At 43.6% G+C, this 24,850-nt stretch overlaps 1 protein-coding gene across 4 annotated transcripts in view; it reads right to left on the minus strand.

Moving 5' to 3' along the window:
• Positions 1-10,215: 10,215 nt before the first annotated feature.
• The window catches only part of LOC106576408 (sodium-coupled neutral amino acid transporter 4), a 36,477-nt gene continuing 21,842 nt past the window's right edge, over positions 10,216-24,850 (minus strand). For all 4 annotated transcript variants that reach the window (XM_014153561.2, XM_014153563.2, XM_014153562.2 and 1 more), the window contains 7 exons: positions 23,811-24,047; positions 23,437-23,516; positions 23,226-23,326; positions 22,773-22,897; positions 14,840-14,984; positions 14,485-14,582; positions 10,216-14,119 (listed from right to left, as the gene is read on the minus strand). In XM_014153561.2, coding sequence (XP_014009036.1) covers positions 14,015-14,119; positions 14,485-14,582; positions 14,840-14,984; positions 22,773-22,897; positions 23,226-23,326; positions 23,437-23,516; positions 23,811-24,047 — 891 coding nt within the window. In that variant the 3' untranslated portion in view covers positions 10,216-14,014. The remainder of the gene's footprint in view (positions 14,120-14,484; positions 14,583-14,839; positions 14,985-22,772; positions 22,898-23,225; positions 23,327-23,436; positions 23,517-23,810; positions 24,048-24,850) is intronic.

Here is a 24,850-nt window from a genome sequence, read left to right on the forward strand (position 1 = left end):
TCTGACAACAACATATTGATTGTCAGAATGTTGTCTCCAAAAATGTGTTCAGGCATGACTGTCGTGAGAGAGAGTAGACCAAGGTGCAGCGGAGTTAGTGTTCATCATTGAATATTTAATAGCAGAAAGAACACTATACAAAACAAAACGAGAAAACTGACAGCCAAACAGTCCTGTCAGGTGCAAACACTAACAGAAACACAATTACCCACAAAACCCAAAGGAAAAACATGCTCCTTATGTGTGACTCCCAATCAACAACAACGAACTTCAGCTGTGCCTGATTGGGAGCCACACACGGCCCAAAACAAAGAAATACAAAAAACCTAGAAAAAAGAACATAGAACGCCCACCCAATGTAACACCCTGGGCTAACCAAAATAAAGAACAAAAACCCCTCTATATGGCCAGGGCGTTACAATGACCTAGCAAGTATAGGGACCTACTTGCTGTTTTTCCTCCCTAAAAAGCTACAACTTTAGCTACTTTCAAAGATGGATTCAGTTACTTAAATTACAGTAGAGGGCAAAGATGAAAAGTCAAGTATATCTTTAAATTTTTCCCTTTTGGTGCCATTCCTTAAAGGTTGGCACAGTGGACAGTAATCGGTAGCGTCTGGGAACACAACAAACAGGTTACCCTCATGTAATAACATCACGGCTCTGCCCACAGCATTATACAGAGATAGACCTCGTTCCGCAGTCATCTAGTTCCTTTACTGCTACTTTCCTGGAAGATCCATGTGGCAGCACCAAGCATTGCATATCCTGTGAAAGAGCGTAATGCTATCAATCCTCCCTATTAGCATTAACATTCCCCTTCAGCCTGCATAACCATAATGAACCTATCAGGCTAAACACACTAGCTATCAGCATTATGTCAAGGAAAAACATGCAACAACCTAATCACTGGTCTAGGATCACCTATGATCGACATGTAATGGTTATAAAGAAGGAGAGAATGTGTGCCCAAAAATGTCCATTTATTTAGCGGTGTAGATGCCTCTCATGGTATGTCTCTAGTCTGATTTATTTCCTGCACAGTCATTTCCCTCTGGTGCTCTCAGGTTTACACCTGGAGAGAACATCAATGGTCACTCTATCGCAACTCCGGATGACTCTGCGTTTCCTTTTTGAAAACATTGCTGTTGCATACCTCCCAAAAAACAAACAGTGCCACCAAATAACAAGTGAACAGCTTTTGAAGTTCACACATGAAAGATACGGGTAGCTAACGAGCACTTTTCAGATAGTGTTTGTCAACTCACGTCCGTCATCCTGATACCAATCCAATCATAGATTTTTACCTCAGATACTGTAGCTATTGATAAAGTAAGTCTAAAGAGTAGAGCGGTTGGCTTGAAAAGCTACGTGGTTGGTTCTGTTAGGAATGACCCATTATGGTTCTGTGTGGCTCAGTTGGTAGATCATGGCACATTCAATGCCAGGATTGTGGGTTTGATTCCCATGGGGGCGTCACTCCTACCCAGTGCTGGTCTGTCAGACAGTGGGAATTACCTAAATAGATACTTCCTTTTGGGACAGTGCTCTTTCTCTCCTAAGAGCTGGCAGGATCATACAAATACAATCCATTTCTATGGTATGAGTTGGTCACAGGATATACTGTCAAAGACCATTGTCCTGCCACATCATAACAACAAAGTGTACTGTACATAGTGGTCTGAAAAGTGTCTCGAAGACCATTCTGTGGGCAAGGGTCTCTTTCAAACCTACAGCAGGACCTTTGGACTGAACCATCGATTTAGGTGGGAGCAATCTGCGGCACGAGATGGCTTATCACTGTGTTTGGAATGTCGTTGGGAAATGCTCACGTTCTTTCAGGGCTATAACACCAGCGACTCAGAAATGATCAAAGCTGTGTATCTTATCAACAGGAAGCAATAAATGGGATTTTACAATAAAACCCCAATAAAACCCATGTTACATCATTTTCAGTGGCTTTCAAAGACTGAACATGCCATGATGAATCTATTTCCTGTTTGTGACAAAAAGGGACACATACAGGCACCACTTGAAGAATGCTTCTGTGATGCTCCTTAGTGGAGATCAACTTCAGGATTCGAGGTTCTTTTAATACTTAGGACATCCAGTCCATCAGCATATATATTAAGGCCATCATCTGCACATTAAGACTTTCTGTCCTGGTGCTGTACGTTCTGTCCTTTTACATTAGGATCATACTGTGACCATCAACTGGCATGCTAACATTTCAGACAGACGCTGCCTATGTACAATATGTGTCAAGACTGTGGCATTGAATTGGCCAACTAGTCTAGTTTCCAAGGCCATTGCCCTAACCTGCTTCATTCCCGGTTCCATTTGAGTTGTATTTACATTTAGAAACATGGTAAACAAGCTGGTTTGTTTGCCTTGACCTCCAGAGTCTGATGCATGTGAGACTCATTTAGCAGCAGTCACAAATTTTATCATTGAAGGCAATGTCATCACATTATATTTTCATACACAAATAATACTTTATTTCTACATATCTGTATCCTATAGTCATGGAAGGCCTCTTAGGGTTGTTTAGCCCAGGGATGGGAAAATGCCTATGGGCTCTCATGGCTTCAGAAAAGCCAATGGCTTCTCATTACTCTGTGATTGGACCATTTGTCAATCACATGTTGACCAGGTAACAAGGGTTCCTGAGAGGTCAGAATCATGGTCATTCTGAGTGGAGGGTCTTTTTTGGGTGGTGGTCAAAGTTTGCTCTCTCACACCAAGTGGCTGCTTCTCTCACCGAGTCGCCATTTACAGGGTCTTGACCACCACTTGTGTGAGACACAGCAGCTTCCAGTAAAGGATGTCGGAGCAGTAAACCATTCAACTCCACCAAAACAGATAAAACGGCGTATACTGAAATAGCTTATCTATGTATAGGCTATAAGTAACTAAAATAGCTGATCATAACAACTGATATCTCTAAAAGTTAATGATAACATTTAAACTTATATCTAAAATAGCTGATCATCACTGATATCTCTAAAACCGCTGATCATCACCGATATCTCTAAAATACCTGATCATCACTGATATCTCTAAAATAGCTGATCATCACTGATATCTCTAAAATAGCTGATCACAACCACTGATATCTCTAAAAGTTAATGATAATATTTCGTTATATCTAAAATAGCTGATGATCACTGATATCTCCAAAATAGCTGATGATCACTGATATCTCCAAAATAGCTGATCAAAACGTTTCAGCAGTTATCTCTAACAGAACTAGAGAGGCGGGCCATCATCACAACAGTTTTTCAAACTCAAACAAATAATCGTTGTCACACAACCCTACATCGGACGATCAACTTTTGTGTAAACATTAACAGAAGTGGGAGAAACGGAACTACCCCAGTTAGTCTGTGATTGTGTCCATCAGGGTCATTAGTGCAAACCGTAGCAAAACTCATCGCAATGGAACACGTTTTGCAACAAAAAATAACGTTTTTTATTGGACAAGTTTAGGTTAGTGCTTCCCTGTTTCAGTCCGTTTTCTTCCACTTGGTGCCTAGTGAATACGACCCAGACGTTTCTCTTACATACGGTATGTTCCTAATGCAGGCTACACAAGGGTGGCAGGACTATGCGATCTGACCGAGGTCATCTCAAACATGGACACTGGATTATTAAAGGTGACAGTTTTCCTGGAATTCTCTCCACCGTGCAGGACAGTTAATCCTCATAAAATAATGATCTGAGGGAGGGAGGGGAAGGAGTGAAAAGAAATGAAGGTAGAGAGAGGGAGAGAAACTTTAGGGGGAAAATAAATAGGCACATAGGGTAAGAATGTCTAAAGTTAAAGTGGAAGAGGAGGAAGAGAGGGATGGAGAGGGACATTGGGAAAGACGATAGAGAAATTGGATGAGAGGAATATGGAGGGATAAGGTATAAGAAATATAGCTGTGGTTAAATATATGGGCACCCTTGCACCCTTGCACAATTCACTATTTATTTTAAAACAAGTTGATTTTTATTTATTTCACATACTGTATGTATTTGTTTGATATACAACTGCACAGGGCCAAGAAAAAAAAAGAGTCATAAAATGGCCTGGACTAAACTATTAAAAATTCAAATGAATTTGGTTGGACGCAAGTGATTCTCATCTATGTGTAACTTGTCTCACCAGTGGTAAATTTCAGATGCCTACAGGGTAAAAATAGCCATTCAACCACTTTCTAAAAGACAAAACGGAACATTCTACTCCATTGCACATCATTGTGAAGTGCAAGGATGCCAATATATTTGACCGCAGCTGTAACACATAAAGTGATTGATGAAGGGCGTGAGAGAGTAGTGGAGAGCAGAGTGGGTGAAAGAGGGAGTGGAAGAAAGAGAGAGAGGAGGGGAGGGGTTAAAGAGAGGAGGGAGGGGTTAAAGAGAGGAAGGGAGGGGTTACAGTGAGGAATTGAGGTGTTAAATAGAGAAGGGAAGGGGTTAAAGAGAGGCGGAAGATGTGGAGGATGTGAAGAGAAAGGGAGGGGGTAGCCAAGCCTTTATTTACCTAGTCATGGCAGTCACACCACTGTGTAACATGACAAACGGATCCAGGTTAAGTTATTAAGAGTGCGCACAAGGTATAGAGTTGCCTGTGAACGCAGTAGCTATTAAGTAAGCACAGCCTTGGCAACAGCCAAAGATCTTCAACGTTGCAGGGATAAGGATATGGGGATGAGGACGACACCCAAAATCCAATGTCTAGAAAGAAGAAATCCCCCAAAATAGGCACAATTCAATCCAGCAGCGTTGAATGTCAAAATGTTTTATCCAACCAAGTCAGTGGAGTCTGTATGAAGTCATCCAAATAATTAGTCCACGAGAACATTGATGAACAATAAACAAGACTACTATTTAAGTAAATATGGGTGTGGTCAGTGGCCGGGCGGGGCCCAGTTAAGCCTACATACACACACGCTAAGTAATTATGGAACCTTGTAGTTACATGGATTGTATGGGACCATAACAGCCATGCAATATAACTACAGGGGAGACTGTCTAAATTGCCTGGTATATGAAGTAAAAGGCCAGTCCTGTAATGGGCACTGTACTGTTTGAGATGACTAGTTTTAATGTCATGTTGTCTATGGTGAAAAGACAATGCAACTACACTGAGCTCCAAAGGTATTGAATGAATCGTGAGTAATGATGAAAGAGAACGTTACAAATATCATACCCCCCAAAATGCCAACCTTCCCTGTTATTGTAATGTGGAAAGGTTAGCATGTCTTGGGGGTATGATATAAAATGCTAACCTCCCCTGTTATTGTAATGTGGAAAGGTTAGCATGTCTTGGGGGTATGATATAAAATGCTAACCTCCCCTGTTATTGTGATGATGAAAGGTTAGCATGTCTTGGGGGTATGATATAAAATGCTAACCTCCCCTGTTATTGTAATGTGGAAAGGTTAGCATGTCTTGGGGGTATGATATAAAATGCTAACCTCCCCTGTTATTGTAATGTGGAAAGGTTAGCATGTCTTGGGGGTATGATATAAAATGCTAACCTCCCCTGTTATTGTGATGATGAAAGGTTAGCATGTCTTGGGGGTATGATATAAAATGCTAACCTCCCCTGTTATTGTGATGATGAAAGGTTAGCATGTCTTGGGGGTATGATATAAAATGCTAACCTCCCCTGTTATTGTAATGTGGAAAGGTTAGCATGTCTTGGGGGTATGATATAAAATGCTAACCTCCCCTGTTATTGTAATGTGGAAAGGTTAGCATGTCTTGGGGGTATGATATAAAATGCTAACCTCCCCTGTTATTGTGATGATGAAAGGTTAGCATGTCTTGGGGGTATGATATTTGTGCTTCTGTAACCTTCGCACTCATCATTATTCAGGATTAATTCTGGATTATCCATAATCATGGTAGCATCCACATGAATGTAGAAGTGTTTAGAAACATTCTATTCTTATTTACAATAAAAGTGACTCCAAAATGACACAATACATTATTTACCATTAATTTCTATTGGGCACAAAATAATCTGAAACACAACCAAAACAAACAGCAAATGCATCCAACAATTTGGTAAAGTCAAAAGCCTGACATAATAATTGAGTGTTAGGAATATGGGACCAAATACGAAACTTTTGAATACTTTAATATACATAAAACTGCATTTATCCCAATACTTTTGGTCCCCTAAAATGGGGGGGACTATGGTACAAAAAGTGCTGTAATTTCTAAACGGGTTCACTCGATATGAATGAAAATACCCTCAAATTAAAGCTGACAGTCTGCACTGTAGTTCAAATCAAATCAAATTGTATTTGTCACATGCGCCGAACAGATGTAGATGTTACAGTGAAATGCTTACTTACAAGCCCTTAACCAACAATGCCGTTTTAAGAAAAAATACCTAAAAAAAGAAAGAGATAAATGTAACAAATAATTAAAGAGCCGCAGTAAAATAACAATAGCGAGGCTATATACAGGGGGTACCGGTACAGAGTCAATGTGCGCTGGTTAGTCGAGGTAATTGAGGTAATATGTACATGTAGGTAGAGTTCTTAAAGTGACTATGCATAGATAATAAACAGAGAGTAGCAGCAGCGTAAAAGAGGGGGGGGGCAATGCAAATAGTCTGGGTAGCCATTTGATTAGATGTTCAGGAGTCTTATGGCTTGGGGGTAGAAGCTATTTAGAAGCCTCTTGGACCTAGACTTGGCACTCTGGTACCGCTTGCCATGCGGTAGCAGAGAGAACTGTCTATGGGCCTTCATCTGACATCGCCTGGCATAGAGGTCCTGGATGGCAGGAACCTTGGCCCCAGTTACGTACTTGGTTGGTCGCACTACCCTCTGTAGTGCCTTGCGGTCAGAGGCCGAGCAGTTGCCATACCAAGCAGTGATGCAACCAAAATGTTTTATCCAACCAAGTCAGTGGAGTCTGTATGAAGTAATCCAAATAATTAGTCCATGCTCTCGATGGTGCTGCTGTAGAACCTTTTGAGGATCTGAGGTCCCATGCTAAATCTTCTCAGTCTCATGAGGGGGAATAGGTTTTGTTGTGCCCTCTTCACGACTGTCTTGGTGTGCTTGGACCATGTTAGTTTGTTGGTGATGTGGACACCAAGGAACTTGAAGCTCTCAACCTGCTCCACTACAGCCCCGTCGATGAGAATGGGGGCGTGCTCGGTCCTCCTTTTCCTGTAGTCCACAATCATCATTGTATCATTTCAAATCCAAAGTGCTGGAGTACAGAGCCATAACAACAAAAAGTGTGTCACTGTCCAAAAATACTTTTGGAGCTCACTGTAAGTGACTCATATGTACACAACCTCAAATAGCATCTGCTTCAGCATGTGACTTAGCTGTATACAGCATTTGAATTCCAACACACCATGGCTGAGTTTCCGGGGAATATGTCAGTTTGCTGGCTACAATCAATTCCTATTGATTCTGTGCCAGGAGATATTGATGTATGTGCTGTTGGTTAATGGGAAATGGAATCAGCAGGCATAGAGGCATTTATCCTCAACGGTAACACTTCACCTCATCACTTCTTGGTAAGGCCTGAAATTGGTAGGCTGTCATTGTAAATAAGAATTTGTTCTTAACTGACTTGCCTAGTTAAATAAACTATGACATAACAGATGCTCTAAGCAGTCATGACAGCTGATGTCAGCTCATGGCAACTAACTTAACTCAGTTGTGACACAAACCGTTATTTTGCTAAGCTAGTTGGTTAAACTTACAGATAGTTAATTAGCTGACATCTGCCATAGTGTTAAAGATGCAGTCCGGCATCTTAAGCACAACAAATTCATAACATATTGTACGAATGTAACATATCATGTGAATTTGCAGGACGTAACATATCATACATAACTGGATGACGTAGTACACAAAAAACGGAGACCCGTCATAAGAGTTAATGACTGCATATAATGCATATTATGTCACTGCTATGACAGTGCTACACAAGCATTACTACAGAGGATTCTGTACTTACCTCTTCAACAAACACACTATTGTGGTACAGCATATTTACTGTATATGGAATTCTCTAGACCAGAGCACTATATAACAGAAATGGCATTGGCCTAGACCTTTCTGTTTTGAAATGAAATCTCTGAGACGTCTCATTGGATGAATTACTGTATCACAGTGTCATAGAAGGACACAAAGAAGGAAGGTCAGCGCATCACTAGAAATGAGGTGAGTATGTGTCCTTGGTGGGACAGGGTGAGGATAAAGAGATAGAGGGAGAAAGAGAGAGGGGGGCGATAGAGGCAGGGGATGATCCAGAGGCAGAGGCGTTATGTAACCAGATCCTCAGGGAACCATGCAGAGGAGTGTGACCTGCATCCTGAGTGAGGCTATGAGCTGGTGCTCACACTCAGACACAGACACACACCCAACAAATTTAATAATACAAGAAAGTAGTATTCTATTTTTTACTGTTATATTTTACAACAAAATGTAGTGGTATGTCTTAATAGCCCAATTTCTTGGAATTTACTGATGGTATTTCCCAAAATGTCATAACATAAATAAAATAACATTTAAAGCATTCATAATTAACCATGAACTGATGGTGCGGCAGGTAGCCTAGTGGTTAGAGTATTGGGCCAGTAACTAAAAGGTTGCTAGATAAAATCCCCGAGCTGACAAGGTCAAAATCTGTTGTTCAGCCCCTGAACAAGGCAGTTAACCCACTGTTCCTAGGCCGTCATTGTAAATAAGAATTTGTTCTTAATTGACTTACCTAGTTAAATAAAAAATAAAAAACATGAACTGAATGCACTTGAGCTACTGTACAGCCAGTACAGTTGGTATACTGTCTTAATTCAAATGAAACTCACAACCTGTTCCACAGAACTTGAAGGCTGATTCCTGATGTTAGATGTTTTTGGTAAGGTGGAGGGTAGAGAACAACACCTCCTAGCACCCACCTGACCACCAGCGTGTGACCTGTCCTGGAACATGACAAGCGGGTGCTAGATGTCCGGGCTGGATGTTAAATAGACAGGACAAAGGTATATTTCTGGACAGGCCAGAGTGCACTGTGTCATTACACCAGTAAAATTGCTCCCAAATGAAGAGTTATTATGCCCTGTCAGTCGGTCACAGGCGTCGTAACACCAGCCGTGGGCAGGGAGAGAGGGGATTTGGTGAGTAGAAACAACCCCAAGCAAGTGCACACGCACATGCACACGTCCATTAGCTATACTGCATATTTGTTGCGGAGCTTGAAAGATAATGATGAATTAACACTATAGCTGTAGAAGAGAAGGAATGAAATTAAATTAAAATGTTATCATAAGTTGAGGTTCAATCAAATGTCATTTAATTAGACCTCGTTGTCCAATGTAAAAAAAATAACAATAATATTTCACATACTTACAAAGAGTTATGGTATGGTACTTAAATGATTATACTAAACTGGTCAAGGCATTTATAAGATGCATTACTAAAAAAATCTAGTCATATTTTTCAGTAGCTAATAATCAGAGAAAAAATATTTTTGCATTTTTAGTTTATTCTGGGTACTACTTAAGCAATAAGGCCCGAGGGGATGTGGTATATGGCCAATATACCACGGCTAATGACTGTTCTTACGCACGACGCAACACGGAGTGCCTGGATACATTTACATTTACATTTAAGTCATTTAGCAGACGCTCTTATCCAGAGCGACTTACAAATTGGTGCATTCACCTTATAATATCCAGTGGAACAACCACTTTACAATAGTGCATCTAAATCTTTTAAGGGGGGGGTTAGAAGGATTACTTTATCCTATCCCAGGTATTCCTTAAAGAGGTGGGGTTTCAGGTGTCTCCGGAAGGTGGTGATTGAGCCCTTAGCAGTGGTATATTGGCCATATATCACAAATCCCCGAGGAGCCTTATTCAGTGGTATAAAGTACTTAAGTAAAAATACTTTAAAGTACTACTTAAGTAGTTTTTTGGGGTATCTGTACTTTACTACTTATATTTTTGACAACTTTTACTTCCACTACATTCCTAAAGAAAATTATGAAAATTTTACTCCATACATTTTCCCTGAAATCCAAAAGTACTCGTTACATTTAGAATGTTTAGCAGGACAGAAAGTGGTCCAATTTGCACACTTATCAAGAGAACATCTCTGGTCATCCCTACTGCCTCTGATCTGGCGGACTCTAGGCACAACTCCTTGTTTTTAACTCATTTCAACAGCAGAGAGATCCAGCCAAGTTTATTTCACATTTTTATTTTTCATGTTACATGACATTGAAACAGCTTCACTGATACAAAAATCCCCTTTGTTCAGGCAAATATACAATTTGAATGTTAGTTGATCCACAGGAAGCAGACACTGAACGGCAGGACACCGGTGCTGACCCAGTGCTTCTTTCAGGCCAGGTTACAGATAAGGCAGATGGTTTTGGGGTAACACATTACTTAAACCCTCCGGCATGAAGCCTACTTTACGTTGTCAAACGCATGACACGCAGTTTGCATGCCAGAATGCTTGGTCATTTAACGTATATTAAAGTCAGCTGTCGTGACGACAGCATGTCATGCTACGACAGTCTAAGTATGCTTCATAACAGAGTACATTGTACCTGAGTGATATTGAGGGCATAGCGCTGAAAGATCCCCTCCCCAACCCCATTCTTGAGTGTCTGACACCCCAACATCTGTGCTCTCTGCTCTGGTCCTTCATTGGGAGAGAAAAAAAATGAGCCCCTTTTGAACGTTAAAAAACGAATGAGAAAATCACTGTATGACGGTCTTACATCTGGTGCCATGCCTGACCCTAAGGTTTGCTCCCTAGATAAACTGAAGTTTGCAATTATTAAGGCAAAGGTTGGTTTCTGCATTCTCACACAATAGTAAGGTTTTTGTCAATACACTTCATGAAATGCATCTTCACATACAGTAACTGAGGCTCAGGAGGAATTTCAGCAAAGACCCAGCAGCCCCTATCGATGCGGACCGCATCTAAAATGTGACTGTTGGGTGGTTCTTACTAAAAGCATGTGATCTGAACGTCATTGATCTTTTGATAGCGCACCCACCTGCATGGCATGAATCAAGTACTTCAGCTCAACATAGGCAATATCTACCTAAGTCTCACAAGACATCAACACTGAGATTCTACTTGGACCCTGCAGCCACTGTAGGACTGAGGCATCAGACAACATTACCGACAAACCATTCATTAATTCAAGGTCTAGGTACTCCAGATATGTAACTATAAAGAAATGAAAAGGGACAGAGATTTTCTACAAATGTACAAGCTTCCATAAAAGACCGAAATATCATCATAGAGCAAAAATCGGAAACATTGAATACTAAAATAACAGTCTGATTGTAGAAGACTTCTGGTAAAATCCTTACAACCCCCCACACACATAATTCTGTGAGTGCACCATATAATACGATTATTTACAAAGCATATACAAGTTGTCAGAAAATACCATGTTTGTGACCCAAAACATACACATAACATACCATTTCATTTGAAATATCAATTTGTTTCATGCATATGTAGATCCACAAAGGATCTGTAAATGTTGTCCGTTCTGGCTGGATCCATTTGGAACAAGTATCTGCTTTAATACCTTAGAAAACAGGTATTCTCTGCTTTGAATGCAAACTGCTAATGTAGCCAGCTTCTGACAAATGTTTTTTCAGCACGGCACAATTTGCACAACATTTTGAAATTCCTTTATCGTGGTGTTAATGAATGAATTAGGGAATTTTAAGAAATGATGGTCTGTTAAAATTAGGTAAATTACAGTAACAATAGTCACAATTACAGTAATAAACGCATACTGTTTATGTAAACTCTACTATCAGCAGCAATCTGCCATAAACAAATCGCTGGTAACAACGTCACCAAATGACAAGCCTGCGAAGTAACAGTGGATGCATTTCATTTCTCTAATCTTCTCCACCTTTGACATTATGACCCATATTGAACTTAAAGGGGCAATCAGCAGTTGAAGCAATAACAAAGTGTAGCCCCCGCTGTTCCGGAAAAGGTGAAGGATGAGATATACGGATGCAAGGACTGACCTTCCATGATATCAAAATGATGGCTTTAACCATGTTTTGAGGCTATATATTGTTTACATTTATGTTGTTTACAAACATTGGAGTAAACTAATCATATATTCTGGGTTCTGATAGGGTACGACGGTTAAACTAAGCTCGAGGCATTTATAAGTTATATTTTTCAAGAATCAATGGGAACAAATTATTAATTTATAAGTCCAAAAATGTAGCAACTGCAGATTTCCCCTTTAAGGTGATAAAACAACTTATCTGGTGTCTCAGAAACAGCACAGTCTGGAGGTCCAATCCATTGCTTATTTTACCCAGAATCTTTTTTTCCCACAATTGAATTTTGTCACAAGATATCGTTTTACACACTGGGATAGAATAAAAATATTCTCATGGGTTATAGGATCGCTGTGCCAAGTCAAATAGCTAAATAACCTGTATGGTATACTGCCAGTAGACCTTCTTTAACTCTCATAGAGCTCTGTTGTTGTTCCTCTTCACTGAAACTAGCTTTCACTAGTTGTATTTCATTGCACAGTTCACTTCACATGAAGTTTAGGAAGAGATGGAGTTACAAGTTGAAAATGATCTCAAGCCAACAACATGAGCTCAGCTCCTGGTAATGTTCGCTGCAATTGACCCAAGGGGTCTGTAGCGTGACACATTGGACAAGCGTGAACAAGAAGGCAAAGAAAGAAACACGTAAACTGTCATTCAGTAGATCAGTAGACCATTGGCCAAGTACCGGTACATTCAAAACTCGGCAACATTCAAATCTCTGCGACAATAACACTGAATGTAGTCTCTTGTTTGAAGCTCAGTCTACACGGCTGTTTCAAAATGGCTGACAGTGTGTGTTGATCATCGCGTTAAGTGTTGATTGGGAGAATGGACATGGCTGAAAATGTTGACTTGGTGTATGTGTCTGTCGATGTGTATGATTGCTAACGTCTGATCTGATGATTGCTGTGAAGGGATGTTTGAGAGCAACACACTGGCCACTGAGAAATATGTGTGTGCACATAAACTGCGGTGATTTGATTGATTGTAAAAGTATAAAATACAATATAAACTACTTTACCAAACCTAGTTTACAAATATCACTCAGAACAACTTTTTCCTCTGAAAAAGATACTACACCTGTCATATGTACCATTACATCGACTTTGCTTACTCCCCCTAGGTGTACAAAAATATATTTTGACAGTAAGCAACATAGCTCCAATTAGTGTAGATGGCGTGCTGTGTGTGTGTGTGCTTTTTGTGTGTGTGTCTGGATGTGTTAAAAATACATTAAAACTTGAAACATATGCTAAAAGTGCTCTTTGTTTTTGAACCCTTGTCCCACCTCTCTCTCTCTCTCTCTCTCTCTCTCTAATCTTCAAGTGTGCAGAGCCCATGGCCCTGAAGCCACGCCTGCAGTCACAACCAGCTCCAATAGTGGAGATCTGCTCTCAGATCAGCTCTCAGATCAGCTCTCAGATCAGCTCTCATTCTCTTTGGGTTCTCTTGACAGTTTAATGGTTGAGGTCTCTGCTCGTATTTGTCTTTTGCTCAGGTAATATCACAGAGTAGGGATGATGGGCTATCTAGACAACTACGGCAGGGCGCGCAGCAACAGCCAAGCGTCTGCTGTCTTTTCTCCCGTTTCTGACCGGCCTCCTTGATTACTTTGTGTCCTTTCGGCGAGTCCCTGTTGTGGAGGATTCTTTAGAACTAAACCATCCAACAACAACAAGAAAGAAAAAGAATAACGAACTTAAAAGAGTCTGTTTCAGTCGTAGAACGTAGTCCCCTCCAGTAATACTTTGTGGAAAGGGGTGGGGGTTGAGAAAAGCGAACCGCCCCTTTACAGTACGCTGATGTACTCAGTCTGTGGGTGATGTGTGGGGGCACCCCTCGGGCCCGGTGACCTTACCCCCAAGGCACAGTCAGGGGAGGGGGTTTGAGGTGAGAGGGGGTGGAGGTAAGGGGGGACCTCTTAGTGACCACCACCGGAGCCGGGAGGGTTGTGGATCCAGTCCATCACGATGAGCGACAGGCTGCTGAACATGAAGATGATGCCCACCACCAGGAAAATGGCCGCCTAAAAGACATCAGGAAAAAGAATAACGACACTGTGAGAGGAGGATGCGTGAAGTCTTCATGTCTGTACATTCAGTGCAATCATTTTTTGCCAAGAATCTCAGTGGGCCTCTGGGAAACCCTGTTTTGGGGGACTGCTGTAAATCTGTAAATCAGGGTTGTTGTGGATGGGGGTCTGTTCTAATGACAGCTATGGTGTGTCTGTGTGGGCATGTTGATGGGTGCTAATTTCGTCAGGCTATGTCATGTGTGTGTCATATGTTGCGTGTGTCAGAGTGGCTGTTATGTGTGTGAGTCACCGTATGTTATTTTGAGTTGAGTGTTTGTGTGCGTGTGTACGTGCACCATCGTTTCCTGCACACTTACCGAGATCTTCTGCACGGAGCGCATCGGCACGGACTTGACCAGGCGTAGATAGAAGGCAGCAGGGAGGATGAAGATGAGCATGGTGGCTGCAGAGGAGCCTGTCAGAGGGGAAACAGGAAGAAGACCACCATCAGTCATTTAGTCTTTTCTGTCTAAACAAATGTCCTCACTTGGACAGAACTAGCCTCAGGAGGTGCGGGCGTTTGAGCCAGCCCAGCACTAACACACCTCATTCAACGAAATACCTCCACATCAAGACATCAATCAGTGTTAGTGCTTGGTGGGAACAAAAGCCTGCACACCCTGTAGCTCTCCAGGAATGGATTGGGGACCACTGCTGTGGTTGAGGACTCACCGATGAAGCCGAAGATGTCTCTGATGGTGGGGACGAAGATGACCAGCAGGTTGTTGAACAGGAGGATGAAGGCAGCGATGAGCATGTGACGCACCCAGCTGAACTCCCGTTGGCTGAACAGCATTGTATTGATTGAGGAACGGATCTGCAACACAAACCTCTTTATAACGTCTGATCAATCGCTACATACTGACGATCAGTTGACAATTACGATACCACTTGTAAAGTGTTTTTTTATGTATTGATTAATACAGCACTTTTTTGTCTTTATTTCTCTTACACACACACACACACACACACACACACACACACACACACACACACACACACACACACACACACAAAATTACACACACACACAGTCAAATTCAAGGGAGAGTAGGTAACAATATCGTCAGTCACGTCTGCAAACCAGTCTAAGCCCACAGGCCAATTCCCACAGTTGGCTGCTGACTGAAGTGTGTCAACTGCAGCAGGTGAGAGTTTAAGTAGGCAGCCAGGCAGAGGCAGGGAAGGAGGCCACCAGCTAAGAGGCTGAGAGCTGCACAGCTCAAGGCATTGAGTTAAAGACTTCACTGGGTGAGAGGTCATGGGTATCAGGTGAAAAGGAACTGCTATGGGCCAGCCGGCCACATGGGGAAAGGTTGAGGAGGCGGGGCTTAACGCGCCATTCAAAAGGCAGAGGATTAACTCCGGGAGAGCCTCCTGCAACGGCACCCTGGGATTGCATCAGCCAAGGCCAGAGAAGGCGGGACTGAAGGCAGCAGGATAGGAGTGTTCTGCCACCAGGCAATGCTTGTCACTTAACAATTTCCCTTTACTGAAATCCTCTCATTTGTTCTTTTCACTAATGATACCTTTCCTACGTACACATTTAGAGAGCAGAAAGACGAGAGGTTCATGTTTCAATCTAAATACTTGTTTGGTGAGGGTTGATGGCGCGCTGCTCTCTTGAGTTGTGGATCTAATGCCAAAATGGCCACACTGACACCTTGCTGAAAGAATGAAGGAGTGGCAGAGATTTACAACCTTATTATTTTAAGGGAGTGGCAGTAACTCTGCATGGCAAAATTACCCCCCCCTATTGATAATAAACAATCCCCTCTTCCAGCAGCCATGGCATAATTGGGCCGGTGAAAACCTGGCGCCTGGGGGTGACATTTCTACCCACCTGGATGCCAAGGCTCTGAACTATTCAGCGCCCAACAGAGATCCTGCGCAGCGCCTTTGGAGTGCACCATGCAATATTTGCCTGCATCTCCCTCCACCTGCTATGACAGCTCCCACTGGGGTGAGATATGTGGCAAAGCGCCACCGCTGCTTAGGTACCTGGGTCTACCAGGCCAGCCAAAAGCTAGCAACATGGCCCAAAACCAGGGAGCCAACTGGGCTCCAACCAAGTGAAAGATTCTGCAACCTTTTCAGCTACAGCTAGATATATGGCATAGTATTACTACACCTTGGTTTGCCCCTGCTTTTTTCATAGGGAGAAAGACATTAAAAAGGGAAGAGCAAAAAGGTCAATCCAAGATTAAGAGAAACAATCACACCATAAAGTCAGGAATAAGATAGACAGGTTTTAACTTGAGATTTTTGAAATCCTCATTTGACTGACCATCAGAAATAAAACCCATTTTAATCCCTTTTCCACCACATTTAACAAGCCTATTCAACCACTGTCAAAGACAGGTGACAGGGTTCACTTTGTAAAGCCAGTCAAATGATCCTGAAAATATTGTATCACAGCAATAACAAGGGCAGATATATAATTAACTCACTAACTATAAGCTTATTTTCCGTGAAGTCATTGTGAAAAGACAGCATGCATGGCAGGCTACATTTAGTCACAGCCAACTGGGCATTGTGCTTGTGCACCACAGCATTTGCCTTCTCTGACCTGCCCTCTAGTGGAAAACTCAGCAGCAGCCTAACAACCTCATCACAAGAGTACCATCACTACTAGGCCAACGTTACCATCATAACTGACTGCAACACAAACAGAATCACTTCTTATTACAGAGCCATAAGCAGCAGAAAATACGTTAATAGTTAGAAGGCCCTATTTCTTGCGTTTATATTTCTCAGACAAGTGGTCCCACTGCTTTATTTACTTCATTTAGAAAGAAAGAAAAAGGTCAACCGCCTTGAGATGAGGGCATAGAATATCACAATATAACAGATCATATCACACACCAACATTAAAAAACAATGTTGTAGGTAAATTAAAATAACTCATGAAAACAGGAATCATTACACTTAAGAACACTAAGTGACTTTTTAAACATCAAAATGAACAGTTTACTTGAGGTAATTTAATTCTTTGTGTTCCAGTTATTGAGGAGCCATGAAACAAAGAGAGCATGGGAACTAGACAAGTCTGCCTACTACATCTAAACACTGTTTCATTAAAACCTGCTGGTTCGTGACCAAGTATCTTTACTGTTGCCTTTAAGTTCTTTACTGTTTGAGCCCACCCTTTCACCTCCACTCCCCGCTCCCCTCCTACACAACCCCAGCCCTCCTGCCTGTAATAAAGGACATAGTGCTTGAGAGACAAAGCAAACGTTAATCTGAGTGCTGAAGGCCTCTCTGCCAAATGAAGGGCAAAGGACTCTCAAGGGAAGATCTCAAATGTCACGTCTCGTGATTCAGAGGGCTGGACACCTGGCAACGTGATGCCAGCATGACTGGTTACTTTCATCTCACCTCTCCTATGTCTCCACAACTATATCCTCAAGCTTGTGCTGTGAACTGAACTCACTGCACTGTAAATGCTGAGGTGCACGTGATGCTTTGTTGAAGCCTGAGCAGCAGTCAAGGGGGGGGGAAATCAATGGTTTGATGCTGCTGCTGGGTTATCTAGACCTGGACTAATGTGTTTGAAAAATATGTCATGCATATGCTATGCCCCACAGTTTTCCAGGTGTAACAGACCAGTAGCCAATGGCTACAGAGCACACGGCAGCAGACACATCGACATGATTGTGTCCAAACATGTATTCGACATGCTGTACCGTAAATTCCGGACTATAAGCCGCAACTTTTTTCCCAGGCTTTGAACCTCGCGGCTTAAACAATGACGTGGCTAATATATGGATTTTTCCCGCTTTCAAATTTTTTTTTCTCCAAAAAAACACATTCTGTGACGTGCTCAGTTTTTTGGAGGCATGAAGCTTTCATTAGACCAATGAAATTGCCGAACGGGTTAAGGTCAAACAACTTTTTTGTTTACTGTTTAGATTAAATCGAGCGCTCTCAAACTTCCCATCATTCTAATTACGGTAGTCATTTTGTCACCCTCATCATGGCAAAAGACACGGAGAAATGCATATGATGCAGCTTTCAAGTTGAAGGCGATTGATCTGGCTGTTGGAAAAGGAAATAGAGCTGCTGCACGGGAGCTTGGTCTTAATGAGTCGATGATAAGACGTTGGAAACAGCAGCGTGAGGAAAAAGACAACTAAAGCTTACTGCTAATTTTTTATTTTTTGTTACAAGCCGTGTTTCGTTAAAGCCTATTTATTTTTGTTACAAGCCGTGTTTCTTTAAAGCCTATTTATTTTTGTTACAAGCCGTGTTTCGTTAAAGCCTATTTATTTTTTGTTACAAGCCGTGTTTCGTTAAAGCCTATTTATTTTTGTTACAAGCCGTGTTTCGTTAAAGCCTATTTATTTTTGTTACAAGCCGTGTTTCGTTAAAGCCTGTGTAAAGTTCATTTGTTTCAATGTACCGGTAGGCACCTGCGGCTTATAGACATGTGCGGCTTATTTATGTTCAAAATAAAAACATTTTTTAAATTCAGTGGGTGCGGCTTATATTCAGGTGCGCTTAATAGTCCGGAAATTACGGTACTTACTTTATGTTCACATCGCCTCCCTTCATTTCTGTGCTTGACTACGGCTTGCTCAAGGAGCCTTTCGGCTATGGGAGACTGTACAGACACGCCTGGTGCTCTCTGATTCAGAGGATTTGGGTTAAATGCGTTAGACACATTTCAGTTGAATGCATTCAGTTGAACAACTGACTAGGTATCCCCCTTTCCCTAATGGATGATGTACACTACATGGCCAAAAGTATGTGGACACCCCTTCAAATGAGTGGATTGAGGTAATTCAGCCACATACGTTGCTGATAGGTGTATAAAATCGAGCACACGGCATGCAATCTCCATAGGCAAACATTGGCAGTAGAATGGCCCGTACTGAAGAGCTCAGTGACTTTCAACGTGGCACCTTCAAAGGATGCCACCTTTCCAACAAGTCAGTTCGTCAAATGTCTGCCCTGCTAGAGCTGCCCCGGTCAATTCTAAGTGCTGTTATTGTAAAGTGGAAACGTCTAGGAGCAACAACAGATCAGCCGAGAAGTGGTAGGCCACACAAGCTCACAAAATGTGACCACCGAATGCTGAAGCGCGTAAAAATCGTCTGTCCTCGGTTGCAACACTCAATACCGAGTTCCAAACTGCCTCTGGAAGCCACTTCAGCAAAAGAACTGAACGTTGGGAGCTTCATGAAATGGCTTTCCATGGCCGAGCAGCTGCACACAAGCCTAAGACCACCATGCGCAATGCCAAGCGTTAACTGGAATGGTGTAAAGCTTGCCGCCATTGATGAATCAGGCTTTACCATCTGGCAGTCCGATGGACGAATCTGGGAAATCTTAATGCTACAGCATACAATGACATTCTAGACGATTCTGTGCTTCCAACTTTGTGGCAACAGTTTGGGGAAGGCTCTTTCCTGTTTCAGCATGACAATGCCCCCGTGCACAAAGCGAGGTCCATACAGAAATGGTTTGTTGAGATCAGTGTGGAAGAACTTGACTGGCCTGCAGACAGCCCTGACCTCAACCCCATCAAACACCTTTGGGATGAATTGGAACGCCGACTGCAAGTCAGGCCTAATCGCCCAACATCAGTGCCCAACATCACTAATGCTCTCGTGGCTGAATTGAAGCAAGTCCCCGCAGCAATGTTCCAACATCTAGTGGAAAGCCTTCCCAGCAGAGCAGAGGATGTTACAGCTGTAAAGGAGGGACCAACACATTATTAACGCCCATGATTTTGGAATGAGATGTTCGACGAGAAGGTGTCGACATACTTTTGGTCATGAAGTGTATGTGACGCAGCTGAGAGTCATGTCGAGACAAAGGGGTTTGGTTCAGTTAGTCATCCTGATAAGCCTCTCCCAGATAGGTAATGCTGGCTACCTGGCAACAGCAGCAGCATGGCACTAGTTAAAACCTGTTAAAGAACGTGATGATTATGTCGATGGGCGAGGGAGAAATAACTTGTCTTATTGGTCACCATCTCCAATTTGTTCCATCCAACATGATTTTATTCCGAGTAGGATAGAAGCCTAGACAAGAAATAACTTGTAATGTTTGTAGTAACCATCTGGATACAATCTACTGCTCAATGGGGAGAGTTTGCGCTGCAAGCAACACAACAACACAGGGAACAGTGTCCTTCGCTCCCGCTTGCCACAGTAAGGAAAGGGTAGCTAGATAGCGTAGCCAATAACAGACCATGGTGACAGCTGAAGCACATTTATTGTAGTTTTCACCAAAAATGTACAACTCCTGCATTAACGTCTAACGTTACATTAAAAAACATATATATACACTCAGATAAAAACAAAATGATTTCAACTTTGGCAGACAAGTTTCAAATTCTCGCTGAAGTTTCTAGCCACAAGCATAAACTAGGTAGCTGGGAAGGGCTCATCGGGACTGACTGAACCCAATCCGTTTGTCTCTACTCGACTCTCAGTGCGCAAGAAACGTAATTAATTTGGGCACTAGGCGTGTCCGTACAGCCTCCCTTCTGACACTGCATTTTGGTGTCAGCTGCAGTAGTCAGTGAGTGCATTGTCTCTCCCTCTCTCCCTCCCTCTCCCTCCCTCCCTCTCCCTCCCTCCCTCCCTCCCTCCCTCCCTCCCTCCCTCCCTCCCTCCCTCCCTCCCTCCCTCCCTCTGTCTTTCTCCCTCCCTCCCTCCCTCCCTCCCTCCCTCCCTCCCTCCCTCTGTCTTTCTCTCTCCCTCCCTCTCTCTAAGGTGGAGGTCACAGTAAGGGTTTTTCCACTGTCTGCTCAGGGCTTATCTCCTGTAAACTTCCACTGGGACTGTGAGATTCACTCGCACATTCCCATGACCAAAGAAGCGTTCACTCCCACAGTGAGAGAGCTGGTGAGTGTGTGAGTTTCTCTCTGTGTGTGTGTGTGTGTGTGTGTGTGTGTGTGTGTGTACCACTGCAGCCCACAGAGAAAACGGATACTCCCCCCACCTCTCTTTCTCTCTCCAAGCAGGGCTGACTAGAGCCATGGGGCTGACAGTTCTCCCATACCCTCTGCTGGTGGCTCAGTGTAACAACACCACCAACACACTCCATTAACCCTTCCACCCTAAAACTGTCTTTCCCATCACAAGAACCCATCTCCCAACTCCTGCAAGCTACAGTGACTGTAGGTAAACAGTGGAATTGTGGTGCAGTTCCCCTGTATAGCACTTTGATCGCTTGGAGAAAAAAAACATTCCATAAATCGAATCTATTATTACCATCTTAATGTTCCTTGGGTCAACTAAGTACTTTGAGAGGATCCATTCTAATGGGCACTGCTAAGTACGAATGCATGGTTCATTGTAGGCTACAAAGGAGGTCCATGACACTTCTGAGACCCTCAGCCCTTTATGGGCTCCTGTGCCAGGCTAGGGCCAAGACAAATATAGCCCACAGCCATATAGGGGGGTCAGGTACGGCCATGCAAGGCCAACGCTCTCATTCAGTGACTCACACCACACAGGCAGACAGGCAGAAAGGCACACAGGCAGACAGGCAGGCCGCATGAACAGGATATTACATAATAACCAGTGGAACAGAAACACAGTATCAGACCTGAACTGACACTACAAACCAAGGCTAAACTGTACAAACCAAGGCTAAACTGTACAAACCAAGGCTAAACTGTACAAACCAAGGCTAAACTGCAGCTTACACTTTAACAAAATAAGGACGGTAGCAAATGACTTTACGGTATGTATTTGCTAGGACAGCATGTGGTGACAATGTGCAACTTAGAGCAGAGTGGGAAATGGGAGACAGGGGAGTTGTGAACATTACACTGTGTTCCTTGGCAGCCAGGCTGAAGACCTTGTGACGAACAAGACGTCTATTTTACCACCGCTTTTCACATTGACATTTAGTCATTTAGCAGACGCTGTTATCCAGAGAGACATACAGTAGTGAGTGCATCCATTTCTGTGCTTTCACATGCTGTGTCTATTGATGTGTGTCCATCTATGTGTCTCCCAGAAGGAAGAGACTGAATATGTCTGGCATCATGTGGGGAGCAGTGTAGGGGTGTAATTGTTTCAAAGCTGTGTATGTGTGTGCGTGTTAATTTGTGTTTATGCTTGTATTTGTGTGCCTAAAGTATGATTGAAAGTATGATTGGAGGAGGGACAGAGTGCTCTTGTAAGGAAGCTTACGACAGACAAACAGAGCTTTGAAAACCTGGGCTGGTTCTCATTTGGGACCTGGGGAGTTGGATTGACGGGATTGCTCAAAGTCCAATAATGAGTCAGCTAATGTCACAGCAGAACAGTATGTGCTTTACCAAGTTCAGCAAGAAAACCAGCCGTGTCAACACACCCACTCACTCAATACAGAAAGAGACCCTCTTGTTGGTATTAAAATAAATCATGGATGTTTAGCTCATTTGGATACAGTGACCCAGGTGTTGAGCAGCGTGTGAATGTGTCTGCATAAATTGCCGGCGTGAGAATGTGTGCATATGTTTTGTGCATGTGGGTGGGTGGGTGTGTGTGTGTCTGTGTGCATGCATGCGTGTGTGAGTCTCTGCTTGTGTGTGTGTGGTGTGGATGTGCGTGTGCCTGTGTGCCTGCGTGCGTTTGAGCAGATGCCTCGTTGTACTTACAGGGAACAGGACAATGGGGACCGTCAGGGTGACAGCGGTCAGGACAGCCAGACGGACCAGCAGGAGCATGGTGTCAAACGTATACACCCTGGTGAAGGTGTGGAGCAACTCCGCCTCCACGTTTTCTGTGTTCGGGAGAAAGAAGGAATACAAGCTGTCAGAGACATACCAATACAAACGCTTGAACTGGGTGAGAGAGAGATATGGTAAACAAACACGCAATGGTTATGGTAGCTTACTAGTGTTTTAATACATACTACTGTCTCTTTTTCAAACATTTCACTCATAAAATGAACATATAACGCCAATAAAAGCAGAAACAATGTAATACAATTGCTGTAAATGTATCTTATTGTGTGTGTGTGTGTGTGTGTGTGTGTGTGTGTGTGTGTGTGTGTGTGTGTGTGTGTGTGTGTGTGTGTGTGTGTGTGTGTGTGTGTGTGTGTATCTTACCGTAGAAAGTGAGGTAGCCGAACAGCGCTGAGAACATGTACATGACCAGCATGGCCAGGATGGACAGGTTGGACACGTTCTGCATCTTTCTCCGGGAACGACTGGGGAAGACGCAAGTTGAGATGTGAGTTGTGTGGAGAAAATGTACCGCAGCAATTTCTATGAGCGTCTATGCAAACGTGTCTTTTGTAATTCACTTGGATGCACTTACTCTTTGAGTTCACTGTAGATGGGTAGAATTTCAGGGTGGCACACAAAGGAGAAGGCCAGGATGGGAATAGTGTAAGCAGTCTGAAATGACAGGAGAAGAGATTGTGGAATGAAACACAGGCCCAGATACACACTCACAGCAGCTAACTATGTTTGGTTTGATTTCATGTACATTAAGAATTGCGTTCTTCTAAACCTTGATGAATCCCGTTTTTGGGAATGTTTTACAGAGGATATTGTTTCCAAAACACAGAATTATGACATGAAGCATCCCGACTCACCACATATACACACACACACACGTATGCACACACACCACCCACATACCTCCACCCCCCCACCCACATACAGTAGCTCCACAACTCACTAACTCACCTGAGAGTTAAACACAAAGTACTTGGGCGTGCACATCTCCTCCACGTCGTCGGGGTGTGGTTCGAAGTGGACCCCTGAGGTGTGGTGGCCGTCCAGGTAGGAGGCGGGGGACATGTCCATGAGGACGGTGCCGTTGTGCAGGGCGTGGGGCCCCAGGGCTGTTCCGTTCATACTGTGGTTGGTATGATGGTACATGAAGAGCATCGGGCAGGGGAGGTTGTACTTCTTATAGATCAGCTGAGAGGTAAAGAGGCGACAGAGGGGTGAGATGGGGACAGAGGGGTGAGATGGGGACAGAGGGGTGAGATGGGGACAGAGGGGTGAGATAGGGACAGAGGGGTGAGATGGGGACAGAGGGGTGAGATGGGGACAGAGGGGTGAGATGGGGACAGAGGAGTGAGATGGGGACAGAGGGGTAAAGAGGGGGAGAGGAGTGAGATGGGGACAGAGGGGTGAGATGGGGACAGAGGGGTAAAGAGGGGGAGAGGGGTGAGATGGGGACAGAGGGGTGGGATGGGGACAGAGGGGGAGAGGGGTGAGATGGGGACAGAGGGGTGGGATGGGGACAGAGGGGGAGAGGGGGAGATGGGGACAGAGGGGTAAAGAGGGGGGAGAGATGGGGACAGAGGGGTAAAGAGGGGGAGAGATGGGGACAGAGGGGTGAGATGGGGACAGAGGGGTGAGAGGGGGACAGAGGGGTAAAGAGGGGGGTGAGATGGGGACAGAGGGGTGAGATGGAGACAGAGGGGTGAGATGGGGACAGAGGGGTAAAGAGGGGGGAGAGATGGGGACAGAGGGGTGAGATGGGGACAGAGGGGTGAGATGGGGACAGAGGGGTAAAGAGGGGGGTGAGATGGGGACAGAGGGGTGAGATGGAGACAGAGGGGTGAGATGGGGACAGAGGGGTGAGATGGGGACAGAGGGGTAAAGAGGGGGGAGAGATGGGGACAGAGGGGTAAAGAGGGGGGTGAGATGGGGACAGAGGGGTGAGATGGGGACAAAGGGGTGAGATAGGGACAGAGGGGTGAGATGGGGACAGA

The sequence above is a fragment of the Salmo salar genome, chromosome ssa17 (genome assembly GCF_905237065.1).
Source record: "Salmo salar chromosome ssa17, Ssal_v3.1, whole genome shotgun sequence".
Classification (NCBI taxonomy): Eukaryota; Metazoa; Chordata; class Actinopteri; order Salmoniformes; family Salmonidae; genus Salmo; species Salmo salar.